Source organism: Macaca mulatta, chromosome 17 (assembly GCF_049350105.2).
Source record: "Macaca mulatta isolate MMU2019108-1 chromosome 17, T2T-MMU8v2.0, whole genome shotgun sequence".
NCBI classification, from domain to species: domain Eukaryota; kingdom Metazoa; phylum Chordata; class Mammalia; order Primates; family Cercopithecidae; genus Macaca; species Macaca mulatta.
This window is the reverse complement of record NC_133422.1, coordinates 67,741,920-67,764,710: the sequence shown is the minus strand read 5'-3', so window position 1 is coordinate 67,764,710 and position 22,791 is coordinate 67,741,920. Positions and strand designations below refer to the sequence as shown.

Genomic DNA, 22,791 nt, shown 5'->3' with positions numbered 1-22,791 from the left:
AATTTCTGTGCACATACATTTTTAGCTAACAATGCATTTCAGTTAATTGATTTCACACTTTATGAGGAATTAGAGCAAAATATACTATCATCTATAAGATAGGTAATATACACATTCAGAAAATGGATTAATGCAAATCCTTCAAGGCCTTTTCATAAAACATATTTGTGGAATCTATTCACTTCATAAATGTGAAAGGAAAAAATTAAGTAAAATACATTTAGTAAGAATCAGGAATATTAAAATTATGAGTTTTAAAAATTGTACTTACAAAGAGTGTTGGTTTAGGTGTAAATATATTGTCTTCATGCTCTTTAGGCACATTCAAAGTCTTTGATTTCTGATTTTCTGTCACATTTTTTGATACTGTTTTAGTGAGAAGTAAGCTGTTCTCAGAATGTTTACTATGCATCGTAACGAGAATCTGTTTCATTGCTGCCAATTCCTGTTGATATATGAAAACAGAAGAAAGTAGCAAGTGTGATTTTTAGCAAGCAGACTAATAATAATATTAAAATACTTTTAAGTAGAAGAAATAATTATACTACACACATAAATTGTGAAAATAAAATAGTAATTACGATCATGCACATGAATCTTATAATAATTAATACTCATTTAATATGATAACTGACAATTACAACATTCTATAGTCCAGTGGTTTCCATGTTTTTCTGCACACTGGAATCACCTGTGGAGCTTCAAATATTGCCAGTGATGACTGTGTCCCAACCCCAGAGGTGGTGAGATAACTGCTGCGGAGTGTGGCCTGGGCTTTGGATTTTTTTTTTTTTTTTTTAAGATAGGATCTCACTGTCACCTAGGCTGGACTGCAGTGGCATGGTCTCAGCTCACTGCAGCCTCTACCTCCCGGGCTCAAGCCATCCTCCTGCCTCAGTGCCTGAACAGCTGGGACTACAGGCGCACGCCAACACGCCCGGCTAATTTTTTTGTATTTTGGAATTTTTGAAGATCTCAAGTGATTCTAATAGACAAATTTGGGAACCACTGCCATAGTTACCTTCCACTGTAGATGTTCTATATATATTTACTGAGTAGATCATTTAAGCATTTAACTTGTTCTCTTCTTTCTTTTAAACTGTCCCATTTCCTTTGAAGTCTTATATAAAGATGGTAGAGAAAAAGAATCCAATCTTGGCTACTAGTCAGCAGTTGAACACTAAGTTTAATACAGATTCAGGATTTCTTTAGTTGTATTATCCCTTATCCTTTTACAAATGATAAGTGGGGTTGGTTGCAGCTGCCCTTTGAACTAAGCATTAATTGTGATGAACTTTCTGAAGAGATCAAAATTTTCACCCGTTCTTTCTCCCAAGTGTATCTATCTTTCATATCCATAGACAAATCTTTAGTATATAACACTAGTTAGTGGGTATTTATGATTAATTACTAAATTGATACATCATATACAAGTAAATGGAGAGATGGCAGGCTAAACTCTCCTTTATCTTTATTTATCAGAACAGAACAGTGGTAGGCTATGTAACAGGTAATTTTTTCCTCTTATTTTATTGTATCTTCATGTCAAAACACAAGAGTTATGGTGATAGAACCATGTTCTGCTCTCTTCTACTAATCTGTTTATAGACACCAGCTCTGTGTTGGAGCAAGTTCCTACAGGCTTTTCTCCTCTGGCTGTCATTAGTTCTATTTAGAACCATCTAACTTGAGTGGGTATCTTAAAGCAGTGTTGCTGAGTTTAAGCCATATAACCTTAATAGATTTTAGGGCCACGACAGGTGTCAGAAGAAACGGTGCCAGAATCCTTTCTCCCTTCTGTAGTAGTGGGCCTGGCTTGGCCAATGTACATGAGAATGCCTATACCTGCAGACATTGCCAATCTGATATATGATTATTTGGGCCATTTGGGGGCTCTTTTTGCTTTCTAGATTATGTTGTTTCATTTATATGCTCCTCTACGGTGAAGTATATAATTATTGATTTGATGTCAGATGGGTATGGTGTTATGGTAGATTTCAGCTCCTATTCTACTTACCAAGATAAGTAGAAGGGAAAGCCTATGAAAAGAAAAACTTTCTATCTGAAAGAACATCTCTTTATTAGCCATAACTTTTGTATCTTTGGCATGAAGATAAAATAACAGCAAAAATCCCCTCCAAAACAATCTAGCAGTATTCTACAGATAAATAAGGTAAAGGGGAGTTTAGTCTCTCATACTTGTTGGGGGAGGCAGGGAGGAAGGGCCAGGTGAGGAGTGAGAAAAGGAAGGAATCCAGAGTGTGGTAAGCAGAGGGTTTTGGCCCCCAAGTGTCCTAGAGGAGGCCATAATTCTGTTTCTCTTTGGCTTCCCTCTGTTGTTGGTATAGAAGCAGTTACAGTAAACAAACCATCCCTGATGTTGGTTAGGAGATTAGAAGGGAAATTCACATCTTTGCTTTACCTAAGATCACCCCGGTTTGGGGTGTTGTCACAGTACCACTTTTATTAAAGTGACTATACAAAAAATATTAGCAGTTTCTGAAATCCAGGCAGAGAACACTTTAAAAGCAGCAAAATTCTGTAAAATTCTTATTAGGATAACACAGCTAGAGTGGGTACCAAAATAACATTTAGAACACATTTTCAATTTTATTATGTTTGGCTTACATAATGATCCAATTTATATCTATGGTAAATTTGAACAAAGAAAATTCCACTTTAATTTCTTTTTTTTTTAGAGACAGGGTCTTGCTCTGATGTCCATGCTAGAGTGTTATGGTGTGATTACAGTTCATTCAAGCTATCGTACTGCTTCAGCCTCCAGAGTAGCTAGGACTACAGGCACATGCCACCACAACCAGCTAATTTTTAAATTTTTGGTAGAGATGAGGTCTTACTATGTTGTTCAGGCTGGTCTCTCACTCCTGGCCTCAAGTGATTCTCCAGCCTTGGCCTCCCAAAGTGCTGGGATTATAGACATGAGCCACTGCACCTGGCCAAGCACATGTAGTGGTACTATTTTAGTACGAAGCTATTAGCAAATGACACATCTATTCTTGACACTATTATTGGTTAAACTTAGGCTGCCTAATTTAATTCAATGAGCTTTAGTTTTATAATTGATAAAATGTAAGCTTCTGTTACCTTTTAGGATTTTTGCCAGTCTGGTAACTGTTTGGGTATGTTTATTTTGCATTCCTTCTACAGTGAAGTTAAGCAGTTTTTTTTTTTTTTCCAGTTGATCACTTTGGCCCATTTTTCTACTGAGTGGTCATTTTCTTTTTCTTTTTTTTTTTTTTTGAGACGGAGTCTCACTCTGTCGCCCAGGCTAGAGTGCAGTGGCGCGATCTCGGCTCACTGCAAGCTCCGCCTCCAGGGTTCATGCCATTCTCCTGCCTCAGCCTCCTGAGTAGCTGGGACTACAGGCGCCCATCACCGTGCCCGGCTAATTTTTTGTATTTTTAGTAGAGACGGGGTTTCACCGTGGTCTCGATCTCCTGACCTTGTGATCCGCCCGCCTTGGCCTCCCAAAGTGCTGGGATTACAGGAGTCATTTTCTTATACCTTTCAAGGAGCTCTTTATATGTTAGGGAAATTAGCCCTTTGTCTTTAATATGAGTGTCAATTTTTCCAGTTTATCTCTTACTTGACTTTGTTTATGACTCCCTTCCCCTTTTTTTGTTATGAAGAACATTTGATTGTGATGTAGCAGAATATGTCAATCTTTTCTTCTATGGTCTTCTCCACGTTTTCTTCCTATATTTTCTTAAGTTACTTTTATGGTTTTTCTTTTCTTTTCTTTTTCTTGAGATGGAGTCTCAATCTGTTGCCCAGGCTGGAGTGCAGTGGCAAGATCTCAGCTCACTGCAACCTCTGCTTCCCGGGTTCAAGCAACTCTCTGCCTCAGCCTCCAGAGTAGCTGGGATTACAAGTGCCTATCACCCTGCCCGGCTAATTTTTGTCTTTTTAATAGAGACGGGGTTTCACCATCTTGGCCAGGCTGGTCTTGAACGCCTGACCTCATGATCCACCCGCCTCGGCCTCCCAAAGTGCTGGGATTACAGGCATGAGCCACTGCACCCGACCTCTTTTCTTTCTCAAACATATAGATCTTTGATCTGTTTAAAGTTTATCCTGGCTTATGGTGAAACATATGAATCCAACAACTGTCCCCTCAAGATGGCTCTCCTATAACAACATCAGGTACTGAATGCCAAATAAGGTACTAAACTGCCATAAGTATATTATTTATTCATGGACTTTAAAACTCTGTTTCCACGGTCTGTCTATTTATGCACCCATGCCACACTATTTTAGTGTTTTACTCTTTAATGACTGAGGCATTTTTCTGGCTATATTACTGGAGATAGGCGTGGGATCATGCTAAAGGGAAAAATTAGAAAGAACTTTTTTTTTTTTTTTGAGATGGAGTCTCGTTCTGTCGCCCAGGTTGGAGTGCAGTGGTGTGATCTCGGCTCACTGCAACCTCTGCCTCCCGGGTTTAAGCAATTCTCTGCTTCAGTCTCCCGAGTAGCTGGGATTACAGGTGCCCACTACCACGCCCGGCTAATTTTTTGTATTTTTAGTAGAGATGGGGTTTCACCATCTTGGCCAGGCTGGTCTTGAACTCCTGACCTCATGATCCACCCACCTTGGCCTCCCAAAATGCTGGGATTATAGGTGTGGGCCACCGCACCTGGCCGCAAGAACTTCTTTATTATATTAAGTGTTCATAGCCATGAAAATATTTGAATATGTCTTACACTGACCTTTTTTGACGTAAATTGTCCTATCCTAATTGATGTTACTATTAACAATGAAATGATCATTATTCATGAGATCCCAATTCACAAACTGACAAAGCAAACAGGAAATAAACAAACATAATGAGCAATAATTAGAAAATATTTCTGTTACTATGAAGAGAAATCCTTTGGTAAGATGAAATCAGTTTGAAGCTCTCTGCTTTGCTTCTAACTTGGTTTGGTTCTTATCCTGTGTCTGGCTTCTGGGCATTGGCTTCATCTCCTATTTCAGATTCCGCTCTCACTGTTTGCATTTGAGTTTGGCGTCTCATTCCCCTACCTTTTGATTCTACTTTCCTCTTCTATAATTATCATTTTTCTGATTGGTCTGTGGGTTTATTTGTAGCATCGTCTCATTATTTGTAAATATTGCTTACTGCAGAGAATGTGACTACAGAAAAGGAAACTGTGATGCTCAAAGCAGAATGTTTTAAGTACTAAGTTCGACTGGATTCTTTTTCTTATACTTTACTGCTCAAAAGTCATGCCATTGATTTAGGTTCCTATTTGTACTTCAACTTTTTTTTTCTCCTCTTTTCAGAGTTTCTGCCCTTTTGTTTTCTCATTGATAGAAACAATGTATGCCTTTTTCCTTATTACCTAATATTATCTAGCCTCTTAATCGTGTTGTTTGCTGAGATCAATTCTGTACTGACTGCTTTTAAGACTGAAATTTCTTTTTATTGTACACTTTGGCAAGTTCCATCATTTCTTGCACTTCCCTCTCTTTCTCTCCCTTCTCCGCCTCCGGCTTCTACCTCCCTTTCTTTCTTTTTGTTGAGACAGGGTCTTGCTCTGTTGCTCAGGCACAAATATGGCTCACTGCAGTGCCTTCACTCCAGGGCTCAAGGGATCCTACTGCTTCAGCCTTCTGAGCCGCTGGCACCACAGGCACCTGCCACTGTCCCCAGCTAACTTTTTAACTTTCTGTAGAGACTTTGTTACCCAGGCTAGTCTTGAACTCCTTCCTCCCTCATTCTGTTTGTTATTTGATGGCATACAATTTATTAATGTTCTGAGAGGGCGCTGGTGCTGTAAAAGAAGTGTTGTACTTTCATGGTATTACTGCTCTGTCTTCTAAAATCAAATTTCTGAAAACTCTGATGCCATACTGATTCTTTATTTCCTTGTAGGTAATTTCTTTCTTGCGAGAATCTTCTATGTCCCTTGGCTTTCCATCTTTTTACGCTTTTCTAAGTTTTTGGAGGGTTTCTTAACTTTTCCTATATCCCTCTATTGGCATTTTTACTTATACTTTATTTCATGATTTGGATTTTCATGATTTTTCAAAATATCACCAACTTTTTTTATTTTTATTTTTTGGAGACAGGTTTTGCTCTGTTGCCCAGGCTGGAGTGCAGTGGCACAATCTTGGCTCACAGCAACCTCTGACTCCTGGGCTCAAGTGATCCTCCCACTTTAGCCTCCTGAGTAGCTGGGACTACAGGCATGCACCAACCATGACCGGCTAATTATTTTTGTATTTTTTTTTTTGTAGAAACGGGGTTTTGCCATTTTGCCCAGGCTGAACTCAAGCAATCCACTTGCCTTGGCCTCTCAAAATGTGGGGATTACAGGTGTGAGCCACTGTATCTGGCCCACTGATTTTTATATTACGGAAATACTACTTTTCCAAATATTTCTGAATAAATTAATAATAATAATTTGGAAGTTCTTTTCTGATCCAGAATTTGTTTTTCCCTCTGGGAAAGGGGGGCAGTTTATCTGTTTATTGCTATTTTTTCCCTTCTATGCTTTTTCTCCAGTTTCTGATAGTTTTTGGTTGTGTGATCCCATTTATGAATAAAGGACCAGGTCACATGCTTTCTCTCTGCTGTATGGCTTTTTTTTTTTCCTGAGACAAAGTCTGGCTCTATCACCCAGGCTGGAGTGCAATGGTGCGATTTCGGCTTACTGCAACCTCTGCCTCCCAGTCTCAAGCAATCCTCCCATCTCAGCCTCCTTAGCAGCTGGAACTACAGGCATGCGCCACCATGCCTGGCTAATTTATTTTTTATTTTTGTGGAGATGGGGTTTCACCATGTTGCGTAGGCTGGTCTCAAACTTGTGATTTCAAGTCATCTGCCTGCCTCGGCCTCCCAAAGTGGGGCTATTCATCTTAATGACACTGTTGAGTACAATCTCTGTGTACATGGATGCGATCATTTGTGTAGCAGGATTTACCCAAAGGTTCTCAGGCAGAAAGTAAGCTCCCTTCTCAAAATGACAAAATGCAGTGTTCTAATCTAGAGCCTTGTTTCATTCTGGCAATTCTAGCCTATGCCTGGCAGGTGCTTCATTAATTTAGAAAGTTATCTTCAAAATATTTTTAAAATTCTGTTTTAAATTTATAGAAATATTACTTGTTCATTGTAAAATTCAAAAACTGTAAAAGTGCCTTGCCTCAATCCTCTTTTTCCTTTTACCACTTGTTTAAGACATTGATTGATTGATTGAGAGAGGGTCTCACTCTGGTGCCCAGGCTGGACTGCAGTGGTGCGATTGTAGCTCACTGCAGCCTCGAACTCCCGAGCTTAAGCTATTTTCCCATCTAGGCCTTACTAAAGCTCTGGGATTAAAAGTGTGAGCCATTGTGCCCAGCTGAGACAGTTTTAAAAAAATTGAGATGGGGGGCTGGACGCGGTGGCTGACGCCTGTAATCCCAGCACTTTGGGAGGCTGAGGCGGGTGGATCACGAGGTCAGGAAATCGAGACCATCCTGGCTAACATGGTGAAACCCCCTCTCTACTAAAAATATAAAAAATCAGCCTGGCGAGATGGCGGGCACCTGTAGTCCCAGCTATTCGGGAGGCTGAGGCAGGAGAATGGCGTGAACCCGGGAGGCAGAGGTTGCAGTGAGCCGAGATCGTGCCACTGCACTCCATCCTGGGTGACAGAGTGAGACTCCATCTCAAAGAAAAGAAAAAAAAATTGAGATGGGGGTCGTCGCCCAGGCTGGTCTTGAATTCCTGGACTCAAGTAATCCACCTGCCTCAGCCTCCCAAAGTGCTGGGATTACAGGCGTGAGCTACCAAATCTGGCCAGCTGAAACATTTCAATACTATTCTATAATGTAGTCTGATAAAATCTGATATGCTTTTATACTAACTTTCAGAAAATTAACAGTACATGTTGTAATTCTAGTATATCAAATACATAATAAAGTTACTATTACTATATGAATGAACGAACTATTCATTAACATTAACAAATGAAGAACTGCATCTGATTATACAATTGAAACTTGAAATAAAACTAAAAGAAAACTAAATATCAAAAACTATGTTGCAGTGTAATAATTACTTTTCAAACTGAAGAGTTAAGGGCAAGAATGTTCTTGTGAAATTTCCAGATTATGATGATGATGATTGCATAAACAATCTCTATGAGAGAGATACACTGTTCTTTTGAATCCAAAAGCATGTATCTTGGATATTTAACTATTTGCATAAGTGGTAGCATATTCAAACAGCTTAGCTGTACAGCAGCTGCTTAACAGTACTGCATAGTTGATGCCAATAAATTGCTGAAAGTTGTAAACTCTGCAAAGATGTAGGCAAGGGGACACATAGATAGCATTTCTGGATGAAAATAACTTTGACAAGCATAATGCAAACTGTGTGCTCCACTGGAGGTTAAATGGAAATGCTTTCATATAGGAATAAAAATGCATCGTGACTAGTAAGTCATATAACACAAGGTAAAACCAGCCTTGTTTTAAACCAAATACATATATATTTTGGATATTATATATTTATTTATTTATTTATTTATTTGAGACGGAGTCTTGCTCTGTTGCTCAGGCTGAAGTGCAGTGGCATGATCTTGGCTCACTGCAACCTCCATCTCCCAGGTTCAAACGATTCTCCTGCCTCAGTCTCCTGAGTAGCTGGGATTACAGGCATGTGCCACCACACCCGGCTAATTTTTGTGTTTTCAGTACAGATGGGGTTTTACCATGTTGGCCAGGCTGGTCTCAAACTCTTGACCTTGGGTGATCCACCCACCCTGGCCTTCCAAAGTGCTGGTATTACAGGTGTGAGCCACTGTGCCCAGCTTTAAACTTCATTTAAAAGGGTTTATTTTATTTTATTTTATTTTTTTTTGAGGTGGAGTCTCGCTCTGTCACTCAGGCTGGAGTGTAGTGGCACGATCTTGGCTCACTGCAACCTCTGCCTCCCAGGTTCAAGCGATTCTCCTGCCTCAGCCTCCCGAGTAGCTGGGACTACAGGTGCACGCCACCACGCCTGGCTAATTTTCGTATTTTTAGTAGACAGGGTTTCACCATGTTGGCCAGGCTGGTTCGAACTCCTGGTCTCAGGTGATCCACCTGCCTCGGCCTCCCAAAGTGCTGTGATTACAGGTGTAAGCTACTGCGCCTGGCCCTTTTTTTTTTTTTTTTGAGAAGGAGCCTTCTTGGTTGCCCAGGCTGGAATGCAGTGGTGCAATCTCTGCTCACTGCAACCTCTGTCTCCTGGGTTCAAATGATTCTCCTGCCTCAGCCTCCAGAGTAGCTGGGACTACAGGTGTGTGCCACCACGCCCAGCTAATTTTTATATTTTTAGTGTACACGAGGTTTCACCATGTTGGCCAGGCTGATTTTGAACTCTTGACCCCAAGTGATCCACCTGTATCAGCCTCCCAAAGTGCTGGGATTACAGGCATAAGCCACTGTGCTTGGCTGCGTATTTTTTTAATAAAGCATTTTATGATGGAAATTTTCAATGACACAAAAATGGAGGGGACAGAATACTGAGTCCCCAGTTTCCACTGCCCAACTTCAATGATCAACATTTTGTCAATATTTTCTTTTCTAAAATAGTGTTCCTGAGATATAATTCACATACCACACGGTTAATCCACTTGAAGTGTATAATTCAATAGTTTTTAGTATATTCACGGACACATGCAACAATTACCACAATTTTAAAACATTTCCATCATCTCAAAAAAACAAAAACAAAAACAAACCAAAACCCAAGAAACTCTGATTGCTTTAACCATATGCTTCTATCATGCCATGCCCCCACCACTCTAGCCCTAAGCTGTCACTAATCAATCTACTTTTTGTCCTTGTAGAATTCCCAGTTCTAGACAGTTCACATGAATGGAATCATATACTGTCTGTTTTTTTTTGTGACTGGCTTCTTTCACTTAGTATAATGTTTTTAAAGTTCATCCATGTTGTAACATCTATCCTTCCTTCCTTCTATGGCAAAATCATATTCCACTGCATGGATATACCAAGTTTTGTTTACTCATCAGCTGAAGGACATTTGGGTTATTTCCACTTTTTGGTTACTATGAATAATGTTGCACTCATAAACACTGACACATTTTGAAACAGTGAAAAGTTTTGTGTGTAAATTTTTGTGTGGATACATTTTAATTTCATTTGTGTACATACCTGGGTGTAGAGCTGCTGGGTTATATGTAACTCTATGTTTAATTGTTTGAGGAACTACCATGATGTTTTGTCAACACTGTTTTATCTATTTCCTTACCAGATTTTCCCCCGATATATACGTACACATATTCTAGATCTCAGATAATTTTTCTTTTTCTTTTCTTTTTTCTTTTTTTTTTGAGATGGAGACTCACTCTGTCACCCAGGCTGGAGTGCAGTGGCATGATCTCCGCTCAGTGCAACCTTCCCCTCCTGGGTTCAAGCGATTCTCCTGCCTCAGCCTCCCGAGTAGCTGGGATTACAAGGGTGTGCCACCACTTCTGGTTACTTTTTGTATTTTTAGTAGAGACAGGGTTTCACCATGTTGGCCAGGTTGGTCTTGAACTCCTGACCTCAAGCAATCTGCCCGCCTCAGCCTCCCAAAATGCTGGGATTAGAGGTGTGAACCACCGTGCCTGGCCTCAGATAATTTCACTTGTAAATACTTCAGTGGGAATTCTTAACAGACAAATATTTTTTAAAATAGCAAAATATCATTATCCTATTTCACACAATTAAAAATAGTTTAAAAGAAAATATAACTTTAATTCAAAATCATCCATTCTATACTCTAAGTGCTCAACAAGAATTTTAAACTACTATTAAAGCAAATTTAATGTATTTTTTTTTAAAGTTACTTTGAATGCAATACCACTATACTCCAAATAAAGGACAAAACAGATTTTGTACGGCAAACTGTAGAAGAGTATTAACATCTGCAACTGCAAACTGCTGTTATCTACAGCCTCTCCATCTCCCTAACTACTTGCTTCCACTTATAGGGTAACATCACCCTGGGATTGTCTCTTTGCCTCAAAAGAAGTATATACAAATTTTAGGTCTGGAGGGAGGAAGAGAGGGGACAGAAGTGAATGTTCACTAAGTATCTACAATGTACCAGGGTTTGTGCTGAGTATCTTACATTATAATAATTTAACTCACCCTCAAATACTAAGAGGTAGATATTACTATTAGATATTACTTGAATTTTGATATTACTTTAATTTTGAAGAGAAGAAACTGAGGCTTCAAAGACTCAAGAAGGGCTGGGCATGGTGGCTCACGCCTGTAATCCCAGCACTTCGGGAGGCAGAGGCGGGCGGATCACGAGGTCAAGAGATTGAGACCATCCTGGCCAACATGGTGAAACCCCATCTCTACTAAAAATAATTAGCCAGGCGTGGTGGCGGGTGCCTGTAGTCTCAGCTACTTGGGAGGCTGAGGCAGGAGAATCACATGAACCCGGGAGGTGGAGGTTGCAGTGAGCTGAGATCGCACCACTGTGCTCCAGCCTGGCGATAGAGCGAGACTCTGCCTCAAAAAACAAACAAACAAACAAAAAAACTCAAGAAGGCCGGGTGTGGTAGCTCACGCCTATAATCCCAGCACTTTGGGAGGCCAAGGCAGGTGGATTGCTTGAGTCCATGAGTTTGAGACCAGCCTGGGCAACACAGCAAGACCCCTTCTCAAAAAAAAAAAAAAGGAAAAAAAAATTCTAAATAAAAATAAATAATAAAAAGAAGGCTCAAGAAAATTAACCATGTTCATTTAGCTACTAAGAAGTGAAACAGCATTCAAATTACATAAGGTCTTTCTGGGGTCAAAGCTATCATTATACAATAATGCAGATACCTTCTATTAAGGTCTGTGACACACAAAATTTCAGATTTAGAAGAGATCTTCAAGTTATTTAACCCAGTCTCTCTATACAATTAAGAAATCCCCTCTGACTCTATGGCCACCTAGCCCAGGCTTTAAAAATGAAGACAAATTAGTTATTAATCTAGGTTTTCCTTACTCAACTATAAAACCAAAACACTCCCATTTCAAAAAAAAAAGGAGTAGAACAACAAAACAGGATGTGTCTCCTCATAGCTTCTAGCCTGCGGTTTAATTGTGGACTTTGGAGACATGTATAACAAGTCTCTTACTGCCTGTTTTACGTGCCTACTTTGAATTTCTTATCTGTCACTAAGTCTTATCTTCTCTAAACATCCCCAGTTTCATTCATCTCTCTTATGACTGAAAAGAATTCTTTCATCATCCTGTTTTCCTTACATTGAAAATTTTTGGGCCTAGAACGGAAGAAAGAAAGAAGTACTGACTAGAGCAGAGCAGGGTATCTACTTCTTATTCTAATACATTTAAGATGACAGAAACATTTTTGGAGCTATACCCTGTCTATGACTGAAGGCTTATTGAGAGCTCATGCTTTTACACGAATGATAGCAAATGAGAGACAAGTGGGCTGTTACAGCTTCCAGGACATAACTAATTACCTGAAACATTCTTGCACAATCATGGATATGATCTTAGGGTAATTCTCAACAGTGATCCAGAGAGAAGCTATTATTAACATACTGAAGTAGGTTCCTGAATTAAAATCTACTGCTATTGTTGACTTAAAACAGGAGTGTGGGAACCTTGATTCTGTTCTGATTGGTTTGCTCAGACCCTTTTGCGCATCTCATTACTGATTACCCTGGACTTCTCACTACTTGGCCTGCTCTGCTTTCTGACATTCATGTTCTCTTGATGCCTGGCTTTGTGACCAAGTGCAATTGCTTTCCCTTCTATTAACAGTAGTCATCTGGTTGCTGTCTAGTTTCTGGCCTTAACCTTTTTATTAAAATTTTTTTTTCTTTTTTGTTTTTGAGATAGGGTCTCACTCTTGCCCAGGCTGGAGTGCAGTGGTACAAGCACAGCTCACTACACCCTTGAACTCCCGGGCTCAAGTGATCCTTCCACCTCAGCCTCCCATGAAGCTGGGACTATAGGCACGAGCTACCACATTTGGCTAATTATTTATTAAAAAAATTTTTTTTATAGAGACGGAGTCTCATTATGTTGACCAGGCTAGTATACAACTCCTGGGCTCCAAGCAATCCTTCTGCCTCAGCCTCTCAAAGTGCTGGGATTATAGGTGTGAGCCACTGTGCTGGACCCTGGCCTTTACTATTTCAGTATTATCTGATGGGTTTTGATTCATATTCTCGTTGATTTTCAGCATCAACTTCAGACTTTAAACCCTATCCTCCACTTAGAGCACTCATTTTCAGAGTATGACTCACTCCAGTGCCTGTACCTTCTCCATGCTGTATTCCAGCCTTCTCTTAGTGTCAGCTCCTTGATATGGGATCAGTGACTAAGTTTACAGCAAGATTTTGCCAATATGGTATCTAACAGAATTATGACTATAATTATCTCATATAATTGTTAATATTGTCTCCTGGCCACCAAATATTTTCAGAGATTTATTTTACAGTTTTGTAGTTTTTTTGTGTGTGTGTGTCTCCTTACGTCTCGGAATTGTTTGGTTTGTTATAAGCTGCTACTATTCTAAGACAGTCATACAAGCACAGGGTTAGAAATGATAGCAAGAGAAGTCATTTATTTGTTCCTTACTGATAAAAAACGGTCCGAGAAATGTACTTATAATTTAACAGAAAACATATCACAAGCTTCTAAAATGCAGTGGGAAAATACACATTTCATTCTTAAAAAAAAAAAACCCTAAAAAATGCTAGGTCTATATGTTACATAATAGATGTGAAAATGTGATATAAAATGTTAAAAGGGTATATATGCACAGATAAAATATTTTTATGATGAGCTACTAATATATTGGGTCACACAAGACTGAACTTCACTTGTAGTATACAACAAAGATATTTATAATTTAAAAGAAGATAATGAAAAGATTAAAGAAGAAATCAAAATACTTAAAAAAACCAAAACAATTTTGACATAGTTCTATTAGGATCTATACAAGTCTATATAAACATAATGGTCCAGAGAGCACAGTCTAAAAGAAATTCAAATGTCTTTTACACAACTCAAAACTGAGGAGAATTAACATTTTACAGAATGAACAACTGTGATTCAGCTGCTGCCTCTGTGAAATGGGTGGTGAGACTGAGTTGTTGTGAGGCTTAAATAAAATAAATGAATATAAAAAACTACAAGGTAATATATCATTATTAAACAAACTTATTATTTACTGAAAATTATGTATTTTGGGTAAAAAGCCTAATTCCCTCTTGAATACTAGAAAACAAAAGGCCAATTTTCAACAGAGAAGACTAATTTAAAACTTTTCCTTTCTCTGATTCCTTAATCCCAGATACACTTATTTGAAAGCAATTTGTAACTGGTTCCTAAGTAGGGCAGTATAACATAATTCATATTCTTAGTGTCAATACAATAGCTTTAGCTTTATCATACATAAAGTATGTGTGTAAATTCAACATTTGCAGTATTTTTTGCAACATTTTATTACCTAAATTTCCTCAGACCTGAATTCACACATCCTCACATGGAAAAAAAGCTTTCTAAAACTTTATAGGGAAAATATGACTTGTATCATACATGTGTGTTTTTGGTTTTCACTATAATAATTATCTTTCTTTAAAATACTTATTTATATCCAACAAATCAAAAACAATTTAACTTGAAGAGCACCACTATGATAAGAAATGTATGTATGAATCTGAGAAAGAAGCATATTTTCAATTAAAGAAAAATTAATTTACCCACTCAGTAGTTTTTTTTTCCTTTTTTTAAGCATGCTGACTCTAAAATTTAACTACATAGGTACGTAAGAAAAACATGTAAAAAGATACTCTTAAGAAAATTTCAAAGCAGTTAGGTATGAACCAAAAGAGTGACACACATAAAGAAAAATGTAATTTGTTGGAACTTCTTATGAAGTGGATTGCCTAAGGGGCACTTGGGATGCTGAAATGTCCCTGAAATCTTCCGAGAAATCGCAAAGAACATATGAGTTAGAATCCGGGAACATAAACATACCATCAGAGAATGATAATTATACTGTCATTTCACTTTCAAGAAACCTGGCTAACTGCAGGGTTTGTTTTCTTTTCATTATGTGACATATAGTGCTGTAAGAAGAAAGTTATCCAGGATAATAAGAATTAGTGTAACATTCAGGTAAGCATGGGGCCTTGCACATTCTAAGTACTTAGTAAGGAGTGGTTGATTAATTCTGGTTAAATACTAACTGAAATGACTGTGGGCCCTGAGAGATGTTATTGGCAAAACCACTGCAATGAGAGGGTAGAAGACATCCCAGGTCTCAGAAACAAATTTTTCTTTTTTCTTTGATACAGTCTCACTCTGTTGCCCAGGCAGGAGTGCAGTGGTGCAATAATGACTCACTGCAGCCTTGACTTCCTGGGCTTAAAGGATCCTCCCACAACAGCCAACCAAGTAGCTGGGTCTACAGGTTTGTGCCACCATGCTAGGGGTCTTGCTTTGTTGCCCAGGCTGGTCTCAAATTTCTAGACTCAAGTAATCCTCCTACCTTGGCCTCCCAAAGTGATGGGATCAGAGGCCTGAGCTACCCTGCCCAGCCAAAACAGATGTTTTATATTCTACAAATATATATTATTCTATATAAGTGTGATAACCATAGAGGTTGCTGTGCCTATAACTACCATCTCCAAGGTTTTAGGAAGTAGCTCTACTGCAGACAAACCTTTCGGATATGACTTCCTATGGCCTACTTTCAGATAGATCTCTAAAACTGCTCTTGGATACAGGAGAGCTTCTGTGCTTTCTTCAGCTAAAATAGTATCAGTATCAGAGTGACACTTATTTTTTGATGACAGTTTCTAAAGCTTTCTATTTGACAGCTTTATATTATTGAAGATTGAGAAGAACCATTAGTTTAACAAACATTTGAATGAGTATTTATTATCTGCTAAATATTGTGCTAAAGGCTAAGACACAAAAAGGAATTTGTCAATCTAATGGGTAAGACAGATGCATAATCACACAGTAATATGAACATTAACAGAAATATTTAAAAAGTTATAGGAATGAGGTAGAAAAGGGTGTATTTTTCTTTCCTGAGTTAGCGAGGGCTTCAAAGGACAGATAATTTTTTTAATTTTTAGTGTTTTTTTAGATAGGGTCTAGTCTGTTACCCACCCTGGACTGTAGTGGTGCGATCACCACTCACTAAAGCCTCAACCTCTCAGGTCCAAGCAATCCTCTCACCTCAGCTTCCTAAGTAGCTGGGATGTGTACCACTATGCCTGGCTAATTTTCATATTTTTTGTAGAGACAGTTTCACCATGTTGCCCAGGCTGGTCTTGAACTCTTGAGCTCAAGCGATCTGCCTGTCTTGGCCTTCCTAAGTGCTGGGTACAGGTAGGAGCCACCGTGCCCAGTCTCAAATGATAGATAAGTAAATACCACTAAACCTATAAACTTACTTCTGTTTTCACATAATTCTTTTTTCTACTCTTCAAAATGGAAAAGGTAACACTGGTGGTCTAAAGCTGATTCCCATGACTTTGCTATGAATCTCCTCCTTTCCTATCACTTTTGTTCAACTGATTATCCCTTTCTTTTTTGTACTTTTAATGTCTCTATTTTGCTTCTTCCTGTCACTATTTAAATTGGGTAATCTCTAGCTTTGAGAGGCAAAAGCTCTTTTTTTTTTTTTTTTTTGAGACAGAGTCTTGCTCTGTCACCCAAGATGGAGTATAGTGGCGTGATCACAGTTCACTGCAACCTCCACCTCCTGGGTTCAAGTGATTCTCCTGGCGCAGGCTCCCAAGTAGCGGGGACTACAGGCTTCTGCCACCACGCCCGGTGAATTTTTTTGTTTTTAGTACAGATGGGGTTTTACCATGTTGGCCAGGTTGGTCTCGAACTCCTGGCCTTAAGGGATCCACCCACCTCTGTCTCCCAAAGTATTGGGATTACAGGCGTGAGCCACCGTGCTTGGCCTAGTAAAAGCTCTTGATCTCATGCCCCTTCCTCAATTGTCCTATCTTTTCTTCTTCAAATATTCTAAGGACTGCCTATTTTTCATGGCAATCTGCTTTTTAGCTCCAGCTCCACTGGAACTGCTTTAGCATCTTCTTCTTTTTTTTTTTTTTGGACAGGGCTCTGACTCTGCCACCCAGGCTGGAGTGCAGTGGTACAATCTTGGCTCACTGCAACCTCCACCTCCTGGGCTCAAGCAATTCTCCCAGATCTTCCCACCTCAGCCTCCCAAGTAGCCGGGACTACAGGTGCATGCCCTCAAGCCTGGCTAATTTATGTATCTTTTGTAGAGATGGGATATTGCCATGTTGGCCAGGCTGGTCTTGAACTCCTGAGCTCAAGTGATCTGCCTGTCTCAGCCTCCCCAAGTGCTGGGATTACAGGCATGAGCCACCATGCCCAGCCCTTTAGCGTCCTATTAAATCCAAATCACTCTTTTTAAAAAATCTTTCTTTGGGCCGGGCGCGGTGGCTCAAGCCTGTAATCCCAGCACTTTGGGAGGCCGAGACGGGCGGATCACGAGGTCAGGAGATCGAGACCATCCTGGTTAACATGGTGAAACCCCGTCTCTACTAAAAAAAAAAAAAATACAAAAAACTAGCCGGGCGAGGTGGCGGACGCCTGTAGTCCCAGCTACTCGGGAGGCTGAGGCAGGAGAATGGCGTGAACCCGGGAGGCGGAGCTTGCAGTGAGCTGAGATCCGGCCACTGCACTCCAGCCTGGGTGACAGCGCGAGACTCCGTCTCAAAAAAAAAAAAAAAAAAAAATCTTTCTTTGGCCTGACCTCTTGAGAGCACATGTCACTGCGGACAATGGCTCTGTTATGAATGCTTCTCCCTGGGCTTTAGGGACTCTACTCTCTTCCTGATGCTCCTCACTGATGCTGGTCACTCCTCACTCTTCTTTGTGTAAACACTTTTTCCTATGCCCTTCCCTTAAATGCTGGTAGTTATCACGATTCTGTCACAAGTCTTCTTCTGTTCTCACTCTATATAGTCTCACTGGTTCATTTTCTCTATTTCTATGTAAAGTAACATCTTTATGTTGTGACTTTCAAATTTCTATCACCAGATGAATTCTCTTTCTTGGTCACAAGAAACTACATTTCCAACTCTCTAGTGTATATATCCACTTAGATATTTTCTTAAACTTTTCTTCCCCAAATTCTTTCTTCTAGGTTCTTCGTAGCACCACTAAAGACACAAGCCAAAAACCTAGGCATCAATTCTCATTCGTCCTCTCTTAATCAGTCCCTAATGTACTCAATCACCAAGCCCTGTGATTATGCTTCTTAAAAAGCTTTCAAATCGGTCTATTTTTGTTTTACCTCATCATCACCAATCTAGTTCAAGACACCACCATCACTCACTGAAATACTGGAATAGCTTCCTAAATGGTGTTCTTCCCACTGCCCTTATACAGCTCCAAGAGCCATGAGAAAAGGGCTTCTTACAACTGAACTCAGTATTCTATTAGGCATTTGGCTGATGAAGGATGCTTTTCTTACTCTCAAAAGCTTATATTCTAAGGACACATGGATAAAATATACACAAAGAAAAGCAGAATTAGAATTTCCAAAGGTAATCAGTAAATCCTGTTTCATTAAGGCAAAGATGAATGGATAAAAACAGATGAAAACTAAATGCAATTAATGAAGACTACCGAGTGATAAGCTCAAGCTAGAAGCCATTTTAAGGAGTCACATTTCTTTTTTTTTTTTTAAAGACAGTCTTGCTGTCACTCAAGCTGGAGGGCCGTGATGTGATTATAATTCACTGCAGCCTTAACCTCCTGGGCTCAAGCTATCTCTCTGCTTCAACTTCCCTAGTAGCTGGGAACACAGACGTGCACCACCATGCCCAGCTAAATTCTGATTTTTTTGTGAAGATGGGGTCTTGCTAGGTTGTCCAGGCTGGTCTTGAACACCTAGCCTCAAGCGTTCCTCCCACCTTGGCCTTTTTGAGTGCTGGGATTACAAGTGTGAACCACTGCATTGGGCCTGAAATCACATTTCTCATACTCGAAATCTTTTCAAAATGAATGGTTTATTTGAAGTCCTGCTACTGTTATCTAAAAGTAAGATCCTATCAGTTTATCTTTTCTGTTTACCTCTTTTTAATATCTAATTATTTAAGGTTTATATTTTATTTACACCTAAGAGGTCTTAATCTGAGTACAAGTGAAGACATTTTAGAGTAAGATAGATTACAACCCACCTGAAGGAAACAGATAAAGTTATTCTGAGGTTTCAAAAGCGAAAGAGGAAAAAAAAGATTATAACACCTGGTACAAGATATTCAGCTCTGAGTTTTCTGGCAATGAAGACAAAAAGGAAACACATTAAATTACAAAGTTTTCATTTTATGAAAACAAGAAAGAGGAATATAACTTCATGCCCAGAGGAAAAAATTTTCCTGGAATATAAGCAATAATTCATCATGAGTTTTTTTTCTGTCTAAATGAGACTAAGGAAAAAGAACATTAGTTTTGTTTTGGGGAAAAAAATGAATTACTTTTAGTTTTGACTATGTAATCACAGTCGAGTTATTTAACTCTTATCAGCATCAGTTTCATCTCTAACAATGAGGATAATGATATTTATCAGTGGACTGTAGTAAAGATTAGATTATGTCATTTATGTGGATGTACTTAGTAGACTGCCTTAAATAGTTTTACAAAACCAAGAGAGATCACACTTTGTTTTGATCTTCTACAAAAGCAGAAGACATGACATTAAATTGTTCTTTAATAAAAGAAATTCTGTGAGGAGAGATATTTTGCCCTTTTCCCCTCTGCTTTATGAACATTTTACTGAATATAAGGACAAAACCTGGAGAATTTAGAATGGAGAAGTGTGGGCAGGTATAGGCTCTCAATTCAATTTATGCACATTTTAAAGTTAGTATTTGTTGTGTAAATCCTTTAACCATTTACCCAACCCAGTTGAGCTTTGTAGTATGAAAAGTCAACCTAAAATATCCTATTTCTCTCTATACCCACCTGCTCTTCACATTATATCATTCTGAAATTAGTAGTCTAATATATTTTCTCTCAAAGAAAGTTAAGACTAAAAACCACCAAATATACCACTCATAGTTCAAGAAATACACAATTGTAAGATATCAATACACATTCCTGGAAACTGTCACACCACATCCTAACTCTTAATATGAGAGAAGATACTTTTAAGCTAATATATTTGAGCTAACACTAATATAGGAAATAAAAACTCTCTGTGGTCATGCCCCAAATGTTTTTGAATTGTCAACCTAGAATTGTCCTACTTGTTTTTTCTGTTTAATACATATTTTGGAATTATGTAAATGAACTGGTGATCTTACTTCATATTACATGAACACATACAGCCTACTCAGAACTAAGTGACACTGCTAAAAAAAGTTAGAGCTAGGCTGGGTGCAGTGGCTCATGCCTGTAATCCCAGCACTTTGGGAGGCTGAGGCAGGCAGATTGCCTGAGGTTAGGAGTTGGAGACCAGTCTAGCCAACATGGTGAAAACCCATCTCTACTAAAAATACAAAAAAATTAGCCAGGCGTGGTGGCGTGTGCCTGTTAATCCCAGCTACCTGGGGGGCTGAGGCAGGGGAATTGCTTGAACCAGGGATGTGGAGGTTGCAGTGAGCTGAGATAGTGCCACTGCACTCCAGCCTGGGTGACAGAGCAAGACTCCATCTCAAAACAAAACAAAACGAAACAACGTTAGAGCAAGAGCTGTCCCATGCAAAAAAGAAAATAAGAAACTTGAAAAGGTTCATTTGGTCTCTTTTCGAATCACTCATTTACACTGCCCAAATTTAACTGATTAAAACCATGACTGGTATCAGATAATTTTCCCAGGGTCTTGACCAGGGTGAGGCAAGCTAGTGGCCTTAGGTAGAGGCAGTGGCTCCCAGGGGCCATCCATGCTCTTTGCCCACTCTGAGAGTAGGCACCTCCTTACATCATATGTCCTAGATGCCTTGCTTGCCTCACCCTAGTCCCAGCTCTGATTTTCATTTTCAAAAAAATATCAGAATTATTCTTATCCAACAGTTATCTATTGACTATTATGAGGACATGATCCTCCGAACAATCAAGTGAATAAATCAATCCTATGGACCCTTTGTTTCATCAGGTTAATGTTCAAGTGAATGGCTAAGCATCTCTAGGGGGTCACACCAGCTGTTTTATTTCCATATAAGCAATTTGCAGAGGCCTTTGCATGTGCATATATGATGTAAGTTGGTAGTAAATGGTTTCTTAGAAAATGATTAATAACATCAGATTTGTTTTTACTAAGCTTTAATTTTTACTTTGCTTTAAAACAAAAAAAGTTGCTTTTAGATGTTTGGTATCATCAAAAGCTATACAATGTTAAATTTTTAAAATATCATTGCCAAAATAAAGATACACTGTCAAATACATAAAAAACTGACAATTATCTAAATATGCATCCATGCAAATATCAGTAATGACATGTAGTAGTAGGCAATTAATGAGTAGTTTCATCTTGCTAGTGTTTAAATTTCTCCCTCCTTCCCTCGCTTCCTTTTTTCCTCCTTCTTCCTCTCCTTCCGTCTCACCCTCCCTCCCTGTTTCTCTTTCTTTGTTTTTTAAAAGATAGGGTTGCACTACGTTGTTCAGGCTGGAATGCAGTGGTTACTCACAGGTGAGATAAGAGTGCACTACAGTCTCAAACTCCTGTGCTCAAGTGATTCTCCTGTCTTAGCCTCCAGACTACCTGGGACAACAGGTGTGTGATATTGTGCCCAGCTCTGTTAGAATTTAATTTGCATGCTAACACATATTTTCTTCTCAATCCACCAAGCAAACTTTTTTGGTCCTTATTTGGACTCACAAGTAATGTGATTCCAAGTGTTGGAACTCCTCATATATTTTTCAGTGTAGCACATCCCTTTAAAATCAAATGAGAACTGCCATTCTGAAAAAAAAATTAATATCTAGCTTTAAAAAAATGTAGTTGATATGGCTGGTCATCTGTAGTTACTACTCTTAAGTATTTAATTTCAAAAACACTTGTGAAAATTTCACATAGTGAATGAATCAGGTTTCCACAGTGAAGAGACAATTACTTGAAAGCAGAATCCTAGGACATAAGTGATAGTAGCAGTGATGGATAAGGTCTAGAATGTCAGAACTCAGAAGAAAGAATAAATATCTTCAGAGAAGCTTTTCCTAGCTCTGTAACCTGTTGTTACATTGACTTATCTACCTAAATGTTATAATTACACTCTAGTCCAGGGACACTTATCCTTTTCACCCATCACATAGAAGACACCTTTAAGAAAACTCACTCCAATGCCATTTCTCAGATACAGACAATCCTCCAGTTCTTCTGACACCATCTCTAGGATATATACCTTGGAACTGCTTCCAGTAATAGTTTCCAGTTCCCTCTCTTAACAATATTCTTCCAATAATTTCTTCCCAACATGTGGTATACCTCTCCCAGACTAGTATGAGGATACTCGTAAACCAATGATATGTTTTAAATGTTTCGTTTTCTGGTCAGGCGCAGTGGCTCACACCTGTAATCTCAGCACTTTGGGAGGCTGAGGCAGGTGGATCACTTGAGGTCAGGAGTTTAAGATCAGCCTGGCCAACCATGTCGAAACCCAGTCTCTATTAAAAACACAAAAATTAGACGGCATGGGGGAATGCACCTGTAATCCCGGGTACTCAGGAGGCTAAGCCAAGAGATTCGCTTGAACTCTGGAAGGCAGAGGTTCCTGTGAGCCGAGATCACACCACTGCACTCCAGCC

General features: G+C 39.1%; 1 protein-coding gene across 8 annotated transcripts in view; it reads right to left on the bottom strand.

Moving 5' to 3' along the window:
* PIBF1 (progesterone immunomodulatory binding factor 1) overlaps positions 1-22,791 on the bottom strand; it is a 278,245-nt gene that overhangs the window by 56,395 nt on the left and 199,059 nt on the right. For all 8 annotated transcript variants that reach the window (XR_003724327.2, XM_077974341.1, XM_077974345.1 and 5 more), the window contains one exon: positions 272-445. Coding sequence is in view for 7 of the 8 variants with exons in the window: in XM_077974341.1 (XP_077830467.1) it covers positions 272-445 (174 nt within the window). In the remaining variant the exon portion in view is untranslated. The remainder of the gene's footprint in view (positions 1-271; positions 446-22,791) is intronic.